Source organism: Chrysemys picta, chromosome 8 (genome assembly GCF_011386835.1).
Source record: "Chrysemys picta bellii isolate R12L10 chromosome 8, ASM1138683v2, whole genome shotgun sequence".
Lineage (NCBI taxonomy): Eukaryota > Metazoa > Chordata > Testudines > Emydidae > Chrysemys > Chrysemys picta.
This window is the reverse complement of record NC_088798.1, coordinates 33700067-33713521: the sequence shown is the minus strand read 5'-3', so window position 1 is coordinate 33713521 and position 13455 is coordinate 33700067. Positions and strand designations below refer to the sequence as shown.

The following is a 13455-nucleotide window of genomic DNA, read 5'->3' as shown; positions in this document are numbered from 1 at the left end:
TTGCATTCCCCACCCCATCCTGCTTATCAGAAGCTACCATATGGAAATGGCTAGAAAATAGTTGAGCTCAACATAAGGGGGGAAAAAAAATCTTAAAATATCTCTGAATAGTGAAAAGCAATTTATCCATTTTATGAAGTTAAAAACTTTAAATTTATTTTCTGCACAAAATGCATATTAGTGAGATCTCATCAGTTTGAGAAAATAATTTGAGTAAGAGGCTTTTATAATCACACCAAACTATAAATCAGATCTTTACTTAAACACAATTTTATACTTCATAAACTTATGCCGCTGATTCATTGGTTAGACTAGATTATTACTGTCTTTTTAAGGCGAGATAATTTTGGTAAGAATTTTAGTTTAGACTGATCATGACTGTAATTTCTTACGTAATGCCTAAAATGTTTTCCAACAAGTTGGTGGTACTTTTGAAGTAGTAGCTTTAAATAGTTACATTGGTGAGGTAAACTGTCAACCCTAATATTGGTAAATTATTTTCAAAATGTTTAAATACATGGCTATCTATTTTCAGGGACATTAGCTTAGTGGTACATTACGTGACTAAGAACTCGAATGAAAATAAACTCTCCATCACTATTTAGAGAGAACATCAGCAGTCATGAAGGAAGGCTCTAGTACTTTGTCCTAGGACCAGCTTTGTTTCTCCCTCCCTACATCCTTGCAACTCATAAACTACTGAATCTAGACTTAATCTGTTACTTATTACAGCCACTAAGAGCAACAACATCAAACTTCTGGTGCTTTGTGTTGCAAGGGGAAGTTGCATCATTTTTCTCTGAAAAGTGACACTTGAAAATGGCGCACAGGGAACCCCACAAAGTCAACTACTTCCACATCAAATGTATTCAGTGTATGAATATTTTTCTAGTTGCCAGTTCTACAGACACCATGAAATCTGAAAGATAAATTGGCATCTTTCCTTTCCTTGCATCACCAATAATGAAAATTCTGCAGGCAAAATTGTGCCCTTAGTGAGAGCTGTGTACAGGTGTAACTGATTGGAATTCAGTAAATAGTTCTATTTGTCCACAAAGGAATGGAATCCGCTCATTCTGTCATAGCTGAGTTTGCTCTGCAATGTTCACAGGAGTGAAAAGTAGCAAAAACTCACCTTAGTGACTGAAGTAAGCAGACTTGTTGAATGAGGTATCATGTTCACAAAGCCGTTTTTCAAACAGAGCCCTCACTTTGTTTCCATATAATGTCAACATGGTTTAATTATACACTAGGTTATCGTTTCTGTTGAATTTGTTTTTCTGTATTCCCTCTATTACAAGGAATTACTCTAGAAATGCACTGGCCTGATTCTAATGGGTTCTGTTCCTGATCTATAGTGGGAGTGAGTGATATTGGGCTTTCCCACCTTTCAACCTATTTATTTACTCCTTCCACTTTGGGGCATCAGTCCTCCAACAAAGGAGGAAAGTAAAATTTTGAAACTTCTGCTTATCTATATTAGAAATAGCAGGAACACTTTAAAGCTGCCTTAAAAGGGACAGACAGTTTTATTTGGGAGTGTTGGGGGTTTTTGCCCTTTGGGTTGCCTCTAAAACTAGACTGGCGAAAGCATTAAACCCCAAACAGCCCTGCATTGATGCAGGAAGGACTAGAAGAGCTGCCTTCATCTCATTTTCTGGCTCCATGGCTGCTTATTCTGTGGGTAGATAAATACTGTATTGGGTGGATAGATAAATACTGTATTTGCAAATGAACTGAAGTTCAGCAGTTTCTCTTTGGAGTCTGGTCCTGAAGTTTTTTTGCTGCAGGATGGCTACCTCTGAATCTGCTATTGTGTGTCCAGGGAGATTGAAGTGTTCTCCTACAGGTTTTTGTATATTGCCGTTCCTAATATCTGACTTGTGTCAATTTATACTTTTACGTAGGGATTGTCCAGTTTGGCCGATATACATAGCAGAGGGGCATTGCTGGCACATGATGGTGTATAATTACATTGGTGGATGTGCAGGTGAATGAACTAGTGATGTTCTGGCTGATCTGGTTCGGTCCTGTGATGGTGTTGCTGGTGTAAATATGTGGGCAGAGTTGGCATCGAGGTTTGTTGCATGGATTGGTTCCTGAGTTAGTTACTATGGTGCGGTGTGTGGTTGCTGGTGAGAATATGCTTAAGGTTGGCGGGTTGTCTGTGGGCGAGGACTGGCCTGCCTCCCAAGGCCTGTGAAAGTGAGCGATTGTTGTCCAGGCTGGGTTGTAGATTACTGATGATGCGTTGGAGAGGTTTTAGCTGAGGACTGTAGTTGATGGCCAGTGGAGTTCTGTTGGTTTCTTTCTTGGGCTTGTCTTGCAGCAGGAGGCTTCTGGGTACACATCTGGCTCTGTTGATTTGTTTCCTTATTTCCTCGTGTGGGTATTGTAGTTTTGAGAATGCCTGGTGAAGATCTTGTAGGTGTTGGTCTCTGTCTGAGGGGTTGGAGCAAATGTGGTTATACCTCAGCGCTTGGCTGTAAACGATGGATTGTGTGGTGTGTCTGGGATGGAAGCTGGAGGCATGAAGGTAGGCATAGTGGTCGGTGGATTTTCGGTATGGACTCCAAAGAGACTGCTGAACTTCAGTTCATTTGCAAATTTGACACCATCAGTTTAGGATTAAACAAAGACTGTGAATGGCTAGCCAACTACAAAAGCAGTTTTTCCTCCCTTGGTGTTCACTCCTCAACTGCTAGAAGAGGGCCTCATCCTCCCTGATTGAACTAACCTCGTTCTCTCTAGACTGATTCTTGCCTGCATATTTATACCTGCCTCTGGAAATTTCCACCACATGCGTCTGACGAAGTGGGTATTCACCCACGAAAGCTTATGCTCCAATACGTGTTAGTCTATAAGGTGCCACAGGACTTTTTGTCATTCTTTACCTAATTGCTGGGAAGCTTACAGCTGGCGTTGAAATCACTTACTGAATGGACGGAAAGCTGTTCAGGCTTAGCAGCTGAAAGCCAAGAGTAAGATTTTCACAACGTCTATTGTGGAACTTCAGTATGCTGATGACAGCGCAATCTTTGCCCACTCAGATCTTCAAACAAGCTTGAATGTGTTTGCTGATGCTTACGCATGTCTTGGTTTCACTCTTAGAGCGCTTTAGTCTTCTTGATATTATCAGCCCTCTCCAAATGAGGTATTGTGTGCCCTATCTATCAAAATCAATGGAGTGGCACTGGAGAATGTCGGTCATTTCCTGTACCTTGGAAGTAATCTTTCATCCAAGGCAGATATTGATGCAGAAATTCAACATTGCCTGAGCTGTGCCAGTGTAGCTTTTTCTTGTTTACGGGGTCGTTGAAGATCACAACATTCGTACAGACACCAAGCTGCTTGTTTATCAAGCTGTTATTCTCCCAAAACTGTTGTATGGGTCCAAAACTTGGACAACCTACAGACAACACTTGAAAGTCTTTGAGAGGCACCATCAATGCTGCCTTTGTAAGATTCTGAAGATCAAATGGGAAGACAGGCGCACCAATATTAGTGTTTTGGAAGAGGCAAAGACCACCAGTATCAAGGCAATGATCATCAGTCAGCAATTCCGCTGGACTGGTCACATTGTCCAAATGCCAGACTATCGCCTCCCGAAACGGGTTCTGTTCTCTCAGCTGAAAGAAGGATACCATAATGTGGGTGGACAATGGAAGTGTTAAGGACTTGCTGAAGAACAACCGTAAAAAAAATGTAATATTGACATTGATACTTGGGAGACACTTGCCCAGGATAGCTTAAAATGGAGTGAAGTCCTACGTAATGGTCCCCTGCATTTTGAACTTGCTTGCCGACAAGCCGAAGAGGACTAGAGGCACAGGAGGAAGGAGAGACTGGTTTCCAGTCATGGTCAACAGCCTCCTGATGAGCCTGAAAACAGCTGCCCTCATTGTAATAGAACTTGTGGGTCAAGGATTGGCCTTATTTGCCACCTTGGGGCCCATAACTCCCATGGAAGATGATCATACTCAGTAACGAGTGATCGCCCATCACTGTATATGGATTAGCCATTAGTCTAGTAATATATTCTGTAGTGGATACTTTATAGGTGTTATATAATTATCAGTATTATAGACAAAGTGATGGAAGCTAAAATTCAGTGCATCTTAAGACTCCTTTCTTAACTCGTGCTATGAAGAGGTTTGGAAGAAAATACGTGAATGTGAGCTCAGGACACTAGCCTTCATCTTAATAGCCTGGTATTTATGTATATTGTGGTTTTTAATATTTCATATGTCTTAAAAGGAGCTCTCTATGAATGCTTCTCATGTTGGCAATTCTTCAAAAAAGCAACACTTCCCTCCTCCCCCAACTGTTAGGTTTTGATTTAGAAGTGCTACCAGACCTCTAATGCTGGATTCAGTTTTTTCCACTTAAAGAACAGAGGCAACCATTCTTGTCTGGTGTGAAGAATTTACCATCGTCACCAAATTTGTAGCCAGTGTAGGTAATTTTTTTAAACTCCAATTGGATTTTTAAAATTAATTACTGTATTTACATTGTTTTTTAAATCAGATTCTTTATTTACATGTTAGTTCTTTACTTTTTTCCCATTTTATAGTCTTAAGATGCTAAAATGGATGCTTTATACTCTTAGGCTGCGTCTACATGGCACAGCTTACAGTGGCACACCTGTGCCGCTAAAACCTTGCCACACAGTGTAGCCACTCTTTGTCAGCAGGAGAGAGAGCTCTCCTGCTGACAAAATAAAACCACCCCCAACGAGGGGCTGTGTTAGCAGGAGATCATTTGCTACCAGCAAAGCCATATCCACACCAGCGCTTTTCATCAGTAAAATTTGCCGGTCAGGGGTGTGTTTTTTTCACAGCCCTGAGCGACAAAAGTTTTACCAACAAAAGTGTAGTATAGGCCTAGCCTTAAGTTCGTAATCGTTAGTGAAAAATGGCTGTGTAAACCGGGGGTGGGCAAATGTTTTGGCCCGAGAGTCACATGGGGGAATAGAAATTGTATGGCGGGCTATGAATGCTCACAAAATTGGGATTGGGGTGTGGGCTCTGGGGGGGGGGGGGGGGGCAGGGGCTGGGGATCAGGTGTTTGGGATGCAGGATGGTGCTTCAGGCTCGGATCAAGGGGTTTGGAGAGCAGGAAGATGAATCGGGGCTGGGGTAGAGGGTTGGGGCGTGGGGAGAGGCTCAAGGGGTGCAGGCTCAGAGGGCGCTTGCCTCAAGCGGTTCCCGGAAGTAGTGGAATGTCCTTTCTCTGGCGCCTATGTGGAGGCGCAGCCAGGCGGCTTTGCACGCTGCCCCATCCACAGGCACCGCCCCTGCAGCTCCCATTGGAGTGCGTAGGAGCCAGAGCAGGGCTGTGCTGCGGCTTCCGGGAGCCGTGTGGTGCGACCCTGACCCTGCACCCTGGCTGGAGCGCCGGAGCGGGGCCAACCCATGTAATGCGGCCCCGACACTGTGCCCCAGCCGGAGAAGGGCCGAGCCACGTGGTGCGGCTCGCAGGCTGGCTTAAAATGGCTCTGGCCCATGGGTCGGAGTTTGCCCACCTCTGATGCAAACCGTAAAATTCTACCAAGAAACTTCACACTTAAAATGCTCGTCTGTGCGCAAAAAAGAGAGAGAGAAATCCAAGGCCCTGTTAACATCCTCATTGTGAGAACACAAATTCAAATAAGCAAACGGCCACCACTATATTTGGAACCGACATAACATACTGATAGTTTCCACAGTCAAGAAAGCTGCATTTTTCAGCTAGGCTATACTCCTCAATCCAGGTTTGAAGTCAGTGGGACTTATGCTCCAGAATCTCTTAGGTCCTTTTGAAAATCCCAGTTTTTGGTGACTATATATTGAGTTATGAGCCTAAAACTAGGCTCCTATTTTTTTAAAAATTTGGCCTGTGTATAAAAACAATCAACTAAATAGTTAGGAGCAATTTTGCTTTGAAGTGATTTCATGCCACTAAAAACTTTTTAATAGTTCTAGTGCTATATGCTGTGAACGTTTTTGTGTACATGCTTAACTTCAAACACATGACTATTAATGTAAGTAAGATGGATTCTTTAAATTTTCAGAATCAGGGCTGTAATTTTCAATGTTTTTTCCCTGTAGTAGGTTAGTAAAAATCAAATAAGATGCTACCAGTAGTGTTTTAATAAAAAGAATTTATAGTTTAGATTATACCTTTATAATGAACTAATGTTGCAATAGCAAATTTCAAATTATTTTGACAGTCTCAGCCTAATTTAATTCAATAACTTAAAAAAAGATTTAATTTGCTCCACCCTGTTTATATCCCATGAGGTGTGAGTAAAGGATAACATTTCCTTTTTGCTAAAAAATGATTGGCTTATCCTTCAAACTTCTATAACATTAAAACTGCCTCCTACCTTCAAATGTAAACATGAAGACATGTTGTCTTTCAGCAACATTGACTTCTTCCTCATTGTTACTAATCTCTTCCATTATTCAATTTTTCTATATTTAAAATGGCTGCCATTTCCCATTGTACAATAGGGTTGAAAATGCTTATACCTTCAATAAAGATGGTATGAGGAACACTAACCCCTTAGTGAAAGTGGCCACTGTTTCCCGTTGTTCTAATGGGACTGAAAGCACAGGCTGTCCACAGGGAGGAGGCCTTCCTCCTGTGCTATGAGTATCAAACAGAGAGGAGATGGGTCTGACATAAACTTTGGCTCCGTTGGAAAGCAGTGAGGGAGGAACACTTCTGGAGAGAAGCTACGAGCTCTAGTGCTGCGAGCTTTCAGGCCTCTGAATAGTCAACATACTCCTTTGTTTTTAGGAGCTGTAGCTGGCTATGGAGTAAATGTGGCAATTGACAGATTCCTCCCACCCCAGAATGCAGGCACCATCAAAAGGGAGTTGGGGGGTGTAGAGACCTACCAACCCTCTCCCATACACACTTGGTTCCTTGACTTCTCCACTTCAAACATATCCATACTCTTATGCCATAGGGGCTGGGGGCATCCCTGTCCCCTTCACACTCGCTGAAGCCCTCCTACACTTCAACAATGAAATTCCATAATCAAAAACTGCATTTAAAAGTAATTAAGGTATGACAAGGGTGATTGATATCCTCCAGACACATCCAAAAAAGCAAGGAAATGCCAGGTTACATTTCCTTGTCAGTTGAAGGCAGAAGGAAGTCCCTTATGATAATACAGTACTTTTCAGTATCAGTGGAAACCTGTTGTATGGGCATTTAAGAAACATCTAACAAGTGTCCCAAACTTGATATTCCTTACTTTTAAAAAGTTGCATTGAAGAGAGAGATCACACTTACATGAACCTTTTGTTCATTGACTTCTTTTGGTTATATGCTGGCCTCTATGCACTAACCTTTAACTCTTCAGACTTCTCTGCAGAGCTCTGCCTGTGTGCCTCAACCCTGTACTGAGGGGACTAATTCAGTGTGTCATTTAAGCCTTCAGACCCTTATTATTCTCTGCAGAGAATAGATAATGGCAGCGGGGGCAGGGGAGTTGCTAATCACTAGAAACTGTGACAACTAACTCATTTCACAAAGGCCATTGTACCATCTTCAGATGGTGACATTTTTCAGTTACTGCTAGTCTAGGTGAGATTTAAATCCGTGATCTAGAAGTGAAAAGCTCTGTCTTAAACCTAGGGTGACCAGACAGCAAAAAAATCGGGACGGGGGTGGGGAGTAATAGGAGCCTATATAAGAAGACCCCAAAATCGGGACTGTCCTTATAAAATCGGGACATCTGGTCACCCTACTTAAACACCTGATTCAGTCAGTCTCGTGAAATAAGACTGAATGTATTTTAAACATGAAGATTTTGAACAAGCTTTCTTTCTTTTTCTTTTCTTTATAAAAAACAGAAAGAAGAAGGAAAAATTCAAGGGCAGCTTAATAACTCTGACTCTAACCAATATATTAGAGAACTGAAAGATCAGATAGCAGAGCTGAATGATGAGGTAAGTGATGAAAAAAAGCTGTCATCTTGCTCATTTATATCTTTTGTTCTAGTATCTTGTAACATCATAGCAGTTCTCGCTGATTATGAAGAACTATTGCACTTTAAAGGTTTGATATTCCCCCCCTCCCCCCCCCAGTAATAATTTTTTCACCTAACACTGTAAAAAATAACATTCCAGTTTATTTAGTGAGTTTTGGCTAAACATAAGGAATCAACATTTTGTCACATCTTTTTATTTTTGTTAAAATGACCCAAAAATGTTACCTGCGTTTTTCCTAATTCTCAGGAGCTTTTAGGAAAGGTGTACAATAAGCAATGGTTGATCATGTGTTGAAATGTTACACTGCATTAGAAGCTCTTGTTAAGAATTAGTTATTTTAATGCTCATTTGCTATGCTTTTTAAGGTGAAATAAATTAAACTAAACTGTACTTTGTGGTATTTACCGTTGAGAGGAAAGGTCTTTACGTGGAAGTATTACTGAGATTGCTAAAAAAAAAGGATGCTTGCTTAATGTCAGTTAACAGATTTCTTTGTTTAAAAATTGCCACAACTTTGAACCGATGAAATTCCTGACAGACTTCCTTGATATAAAGATTTTAGTAATTTTCTGTTAACTATAAAGATTCTGGAGGATTTTAAACACACAAGGCTTATATAACCAGTACTCTGATTGGTATAGGTCATTTGTTTGTCTCAAAACATTATGGAGATATGCCTGTGGCTCTTTTGCACCATGAACAGTGTTTAGATAGTCACTTTTGCTTTTTTTATACTGCTAATGTACACTTTCCAAATAAACAGGTTTAATACAGTCGGTTGAAATCTTAGTTGTAGAGCAATGCAACCAGTTCAGTTATTTGCCTTTCCTGTTCTAGTGTTCTTTCCATTTAATAATCACATCACTTACTTACCATGATGCAGTTAGTGTTTTCATAACACATACAAACTACTCTAGTAAATAAAACCTTAAAAGGCTCAACCTTTTTAGGACCCATCCCTTGAGGATTATAATACAGTGGAGAATCTTGCACTGCTGTCTGTACTGTAGATAAAGGACTTCAGTCTCTAGGGCCATCAATCCAGCACCTTTAGCATGCACTAAACTCACTTAAAAATAAAGTTAAAATCAATACCCTGCCATCTTGCATTAAAGAATATTATGTTTAAATGGATACAGTCAACCTGCTTATGCCCTCAACCTTCTTTAAGGGAAGGTGAATTACTTCCAGAATCCTTGGAACATGTATATTTTGCAAAAATGTTAGGAGTAACTAAGGAACAGTGCCTGACTAGTGAAACTTGTAACTGAGACTGAACAGAGTTCAGGGAAAATGGGAAAGGGTCAAAAGAAGTCAATGAATTTCAGCACAGCTGTTTTTGGAAAAATGTTTGAAGTTAACTTTTCTTTGTCCGATATCTTGCAAAAGCTGAATGGCTAAACAAAATTTTTGACAAAGCTATTCCTGAGTGTAGTAAACTACATTAGATGAAACTATGTTAATGCACACTAAGGAACTTTTAGTGCGCACCCACAGGTTCCACGTGAGCCGATTATTGTGCAACATGCTAGTGCACACTTACAGTCCTCTGATGCAGACTAATAAATCATGTACATCTCTATTAGTGGGTGATTGGAAATTAATTTAGTTAATTTGTTCATTAGTATCAACTCTTAGAATATTTTTTTGAATTAATCTGTAATTTTTTTCCCTTGCATGTATGTTTTTGCAGAAAAAAATCTTAATGCAAGAGTATCTTGACAAAATGATAAAGCAAAAATATGCTGGTTCAGGTCCTCAGTGTTTAATCTTTCCTCTTTAGGATTAATATATTTTAGCAGGTACCTATAAAACTATAGACCAATCCTGATAAAATTTTGTTCTGAAAAGAAAGGTCCTCCTTCTGTATGGCCCAACCATGGCTACAAACTTTCTCCTCTAGCTAACTGATCTTTGGATCTACTTCTCTAAAAGTTTATAGAAACGTTAAGAATAAACCTGCAAATTCATCTTCCTGAAGATAGGGCAATGTTGTACATGACATGCTGACCACAGCTATTCAGCTGGCTCAGATGTAAAACACATTCATTGGGATTAAGGAGAATTCATAGGAACTATGTAAAGTTACTGCTTTTTAATGTATTCTCGCTACATGACTTTAAATTAAGCGCACAAACTTAGAGCTGACTGGAAAACAGAAGTCCCTTCCCATGAAAGTCACTTTTTTTACAAATGTTTTGTCCTGATGGAACACATTTTTATTTATTTGGTTGGTTGGTTTTTTGCAAAACTGAAAATTTCTCTCCAGAAAATTTTGGTTTTGCAAAAAGGGTGTTTCTCATTGGAAAATCATTTCAATTAACATTTTCAGCCAGCTCCACATGAATGCAAATGCTGTTTTATTTTATAGAAAAACTGAGATTAAGGGCCAGATCCTCAGCTGGTGTAAAGTGATATAGAGTCACTTAAGTCAATGAATCTCTGCCAATTTATATCAACTGACGCTCTGGCTCAATACAGTTAGACTGGACACGGGGTGGAATATGGGCATGGATACAAGTATTTGTTACTGTGGGGGGGAGTAGGGGGAGAAGCTAAGCTAATACAGGTATCTATATGGAAGTGTTTGCTTCAGAAAATCTAGGTAAAAACTTCATTTTAAGCAGAAATAATCATACTGAATTGCTGCATTTCAGACCATCAGATTATGGAACAAATCTTATTTTTAAACTGAAGTTTATGTATCTAAGATTTATCTTTGCCCCAGGATAGCCCATTTGTACTAAAAATTGAACGTCTTATGTGAGAATTAACTTTAGAGGCCTACACTACTCCCCACCCCCCTTTGGACTGCTTATGTGATTATACAGGTGCTTAAGTACCTTGCTGAATCGGGGTGTTGGGACCTACCAAGTTTTGTCATTTTACCACCATTTTTTTCCCCCCTTGCACTCAGTAGAATCCTTTTGTCAGGGGACTGACTTGTGTTACCACATTGGCACCAGCACTTCAGCTACTTCTGCAGCCTAACTTCTCCCTCCTGTATAAGCCCTGGAACTAAATCAGTTCCAGTTTTAGTTCTGTGCCACAGGAAACACCTTCTCTCAGCAGCTCTGCTTTATGGAGGGATGGACATGGAAAAAGGGCCTGTGGGTGTATGACTGATGCTGGTTAAAGGGGATCCACCCTAACCCTTTGAATATCACAAGCTGTTGAACTCTCCTACCCCATCCTCTTAGTCATTCGCCTCCAGCGACATGGCATTCAACACTGGTAATAGCTGGCCCACTGGGGGCTGCCTTCTAGGGTGGGCTAGTCCACCCATAGACTCGTGTTCCTAAATGAGATGAGATGTTTGGGTAGTTACATTAGTCACTAAACTGTTCCTTATAATTACTGTGGGGATTATACTTGGAGAGAGTCCATTGCCACAGTTCTAGTGACCAGCCAGCTGCTGCTTCCCCCTGCCACTGCAGAGGCTCCTGGGATTTGCCTTGGTCTTCCTTAGGGTCCCCTTTTAATAAAATAAGGCGTCTAATAGAGCTTAAAAAAAACCTCTAAGATCAACTCTGCTTCCTCCCAGAGTGATTCAGGATAAATGTATCCGTATCCCTGGTGTCAAACATTCTGGATTCTGAAAGGGTGTGCACGTCAGCCACAAAGCTGATACAAAGTATCTTGGCATTACACTGGACCAGAGTTTGACCTTTCAACAACACGAGAACACTTGCGATAAGGTCAGGTCTCATGTTGCACTTATCAGAATATTGGCCAGAACATAATGGGGCTCCAGTCCACGGAACTTACAAACCGCAACAATTGCCTTGGTATATTCTGCAGCTGAATATTGTGCACCAGTATGATCTCCTAGCAGCCACACTAAACTCATTGACACTCAACTCAATAATACTATATTCATAGTGTCGGGGACACTCAAATCTACTCCAATTGACTGGGTCCCAGTCCTGTTCCACATCCAGCCTCCACAAATTAGAAGAGCTGCTCAGACATCTTGCTTTCTTAATCATGTCAATGCAAATACGATGATCCCACTGCACCATGACCTGCCGAACCTGTCAAAGACTAGATTAAAATCCCGCAATCCCCTATGGAACCTTATCAAGATCCTTACACCCAACTTTGATGCTGAGGCTCAATGGAGAGTCACGTGGAGCACTTCAACCACTCAAAACAAACAGCTAGTCGTTGTACGAAAGAAGAATGTCTGATGTATTCCTTGCCTCCTCCTTCTACCTTTTGGTGATTCTGGCAAGAAGATTAGATTGAGCAGGGCTGGGGTGAACCTGATAGCCTCCTAAAGACTCTCCAGCCCTGATTCCCTTGACTTCAAGGAGATGTCTCTCCTTCTTGGGAGCTACTTTTCTCAAAAGGAATCCTGATGTAAGGCCCAATGAAATGCCAAGATCCAGGTAACGGCTTGGAATTTCAGAGTGTAGAACTCTGAATGTTTGGATATTTTAATGCCATGGTGGATTTATTCCTTTAACCAGAAAAGACTCCACCTCAGGTTCATTATTGGATCTGTAAGGTGCTGGGAACCTGGTATGTGAGCACCAAATCCTACCTGAAATTTTTGTTTGCTGGATCTATCAAAGGACTAAGCCTCTACCTCTTGATTCAAAGTTGCTGCCCTGGGAGCTCTTAAAGGGTATGTGTCCCCAGCATCTTTTGCTTGTATCACCAGATTCCTGAAGACAATTTCCAAACTTTATCATCCTGTTAAGCTACCTGTTGGCAACTGAAAGCTTAACATTTAGTCTTGAATCACCTTCAGAACCAAACCTTTGAATGAATGGCTATCATCTTTATTCTTCATTTTCATCAGTCTTGCCTTTTTGACTGCTGTGACTGCCAGATGAGCTATTGAACTTAATGCCTTGTCCATTAAAAAGCCATTCCTACAGTTTTTCCCCCAAAGAGATATTCAGAATTATTATTTAGTGGTTTTGCCCTGCCATCTTAACCAGAACATATTCCTTCTTTTTGTCTTAGACGACCTCATCCTCAAGAGATCACAGGTGGCACTGTCTAGATATCTGCATAGCCTTCAAATCCAGCTTGATTAGGTCACATCCTTTAGGAAATCATATGCTTTGTTTGTTGCTTATGGTGGTAAAAACAAGGGCTTCAGAGCATCCATGGAAATCATCTCCAAGTCTGAGCTAACACAACAAAATCTGTCTAGGTCTCAGGCAGAAATATAGCCTCCGAGAAGGAAATGTGCAAAGGGGCCAGCTGATAATCTCTACATCCCTTTCCCAAACCCTACCAGGTTGCTGTGACATCTTCAAATACTGCGTTTGTTTGCCCAGTTCTACAATCTGCCATTCTCCCCTTACTTGCCTCCTTATTTTCCTCTGCTGTTCCCTCCACCCTCTTCTTAGGAGGACTGTTTGGTCTAGAGTGTGTTTGGAAAAAGCAGAGTATTTTACGGCATGTGAGAAGTGATCAGTTGAAATTACTGCATCATTTGAAAGACTTCATGCAA

General features: G+C 40.9%; 1 protein-coding gene across 15 annotated transcripts in view; it reads left to right on the top strand.

Annotated features, from left to right (window-relative positions):
* The window catches only part of EVI5 (ecotropic viral integration site 5), a 128689-nt gene that overhangs the window by 90422 nt on the left and 24812 nt on the right, over nucleotides 1–13455 (top strand). For 14 of the 15 annotated variants that reach the window (XM_065555553.1, XM_065555550.1, XM_065555545.1 and 11 more), the window contains one exon: nucleotides 7848–7943. The exons of the other annotated variant lie outside the window; for it this stretch is intronic. In XM_065555553.1, the coding sequence (XP_065411625.1) occupies nucleotides 7848–7943 (96 nt within the window). The remainder of the gene's footprint in view (nucleotides 1–7847; nucleotides 7944–13455) is intronic. 15 annotated transcript variants of the gene reach the window in all.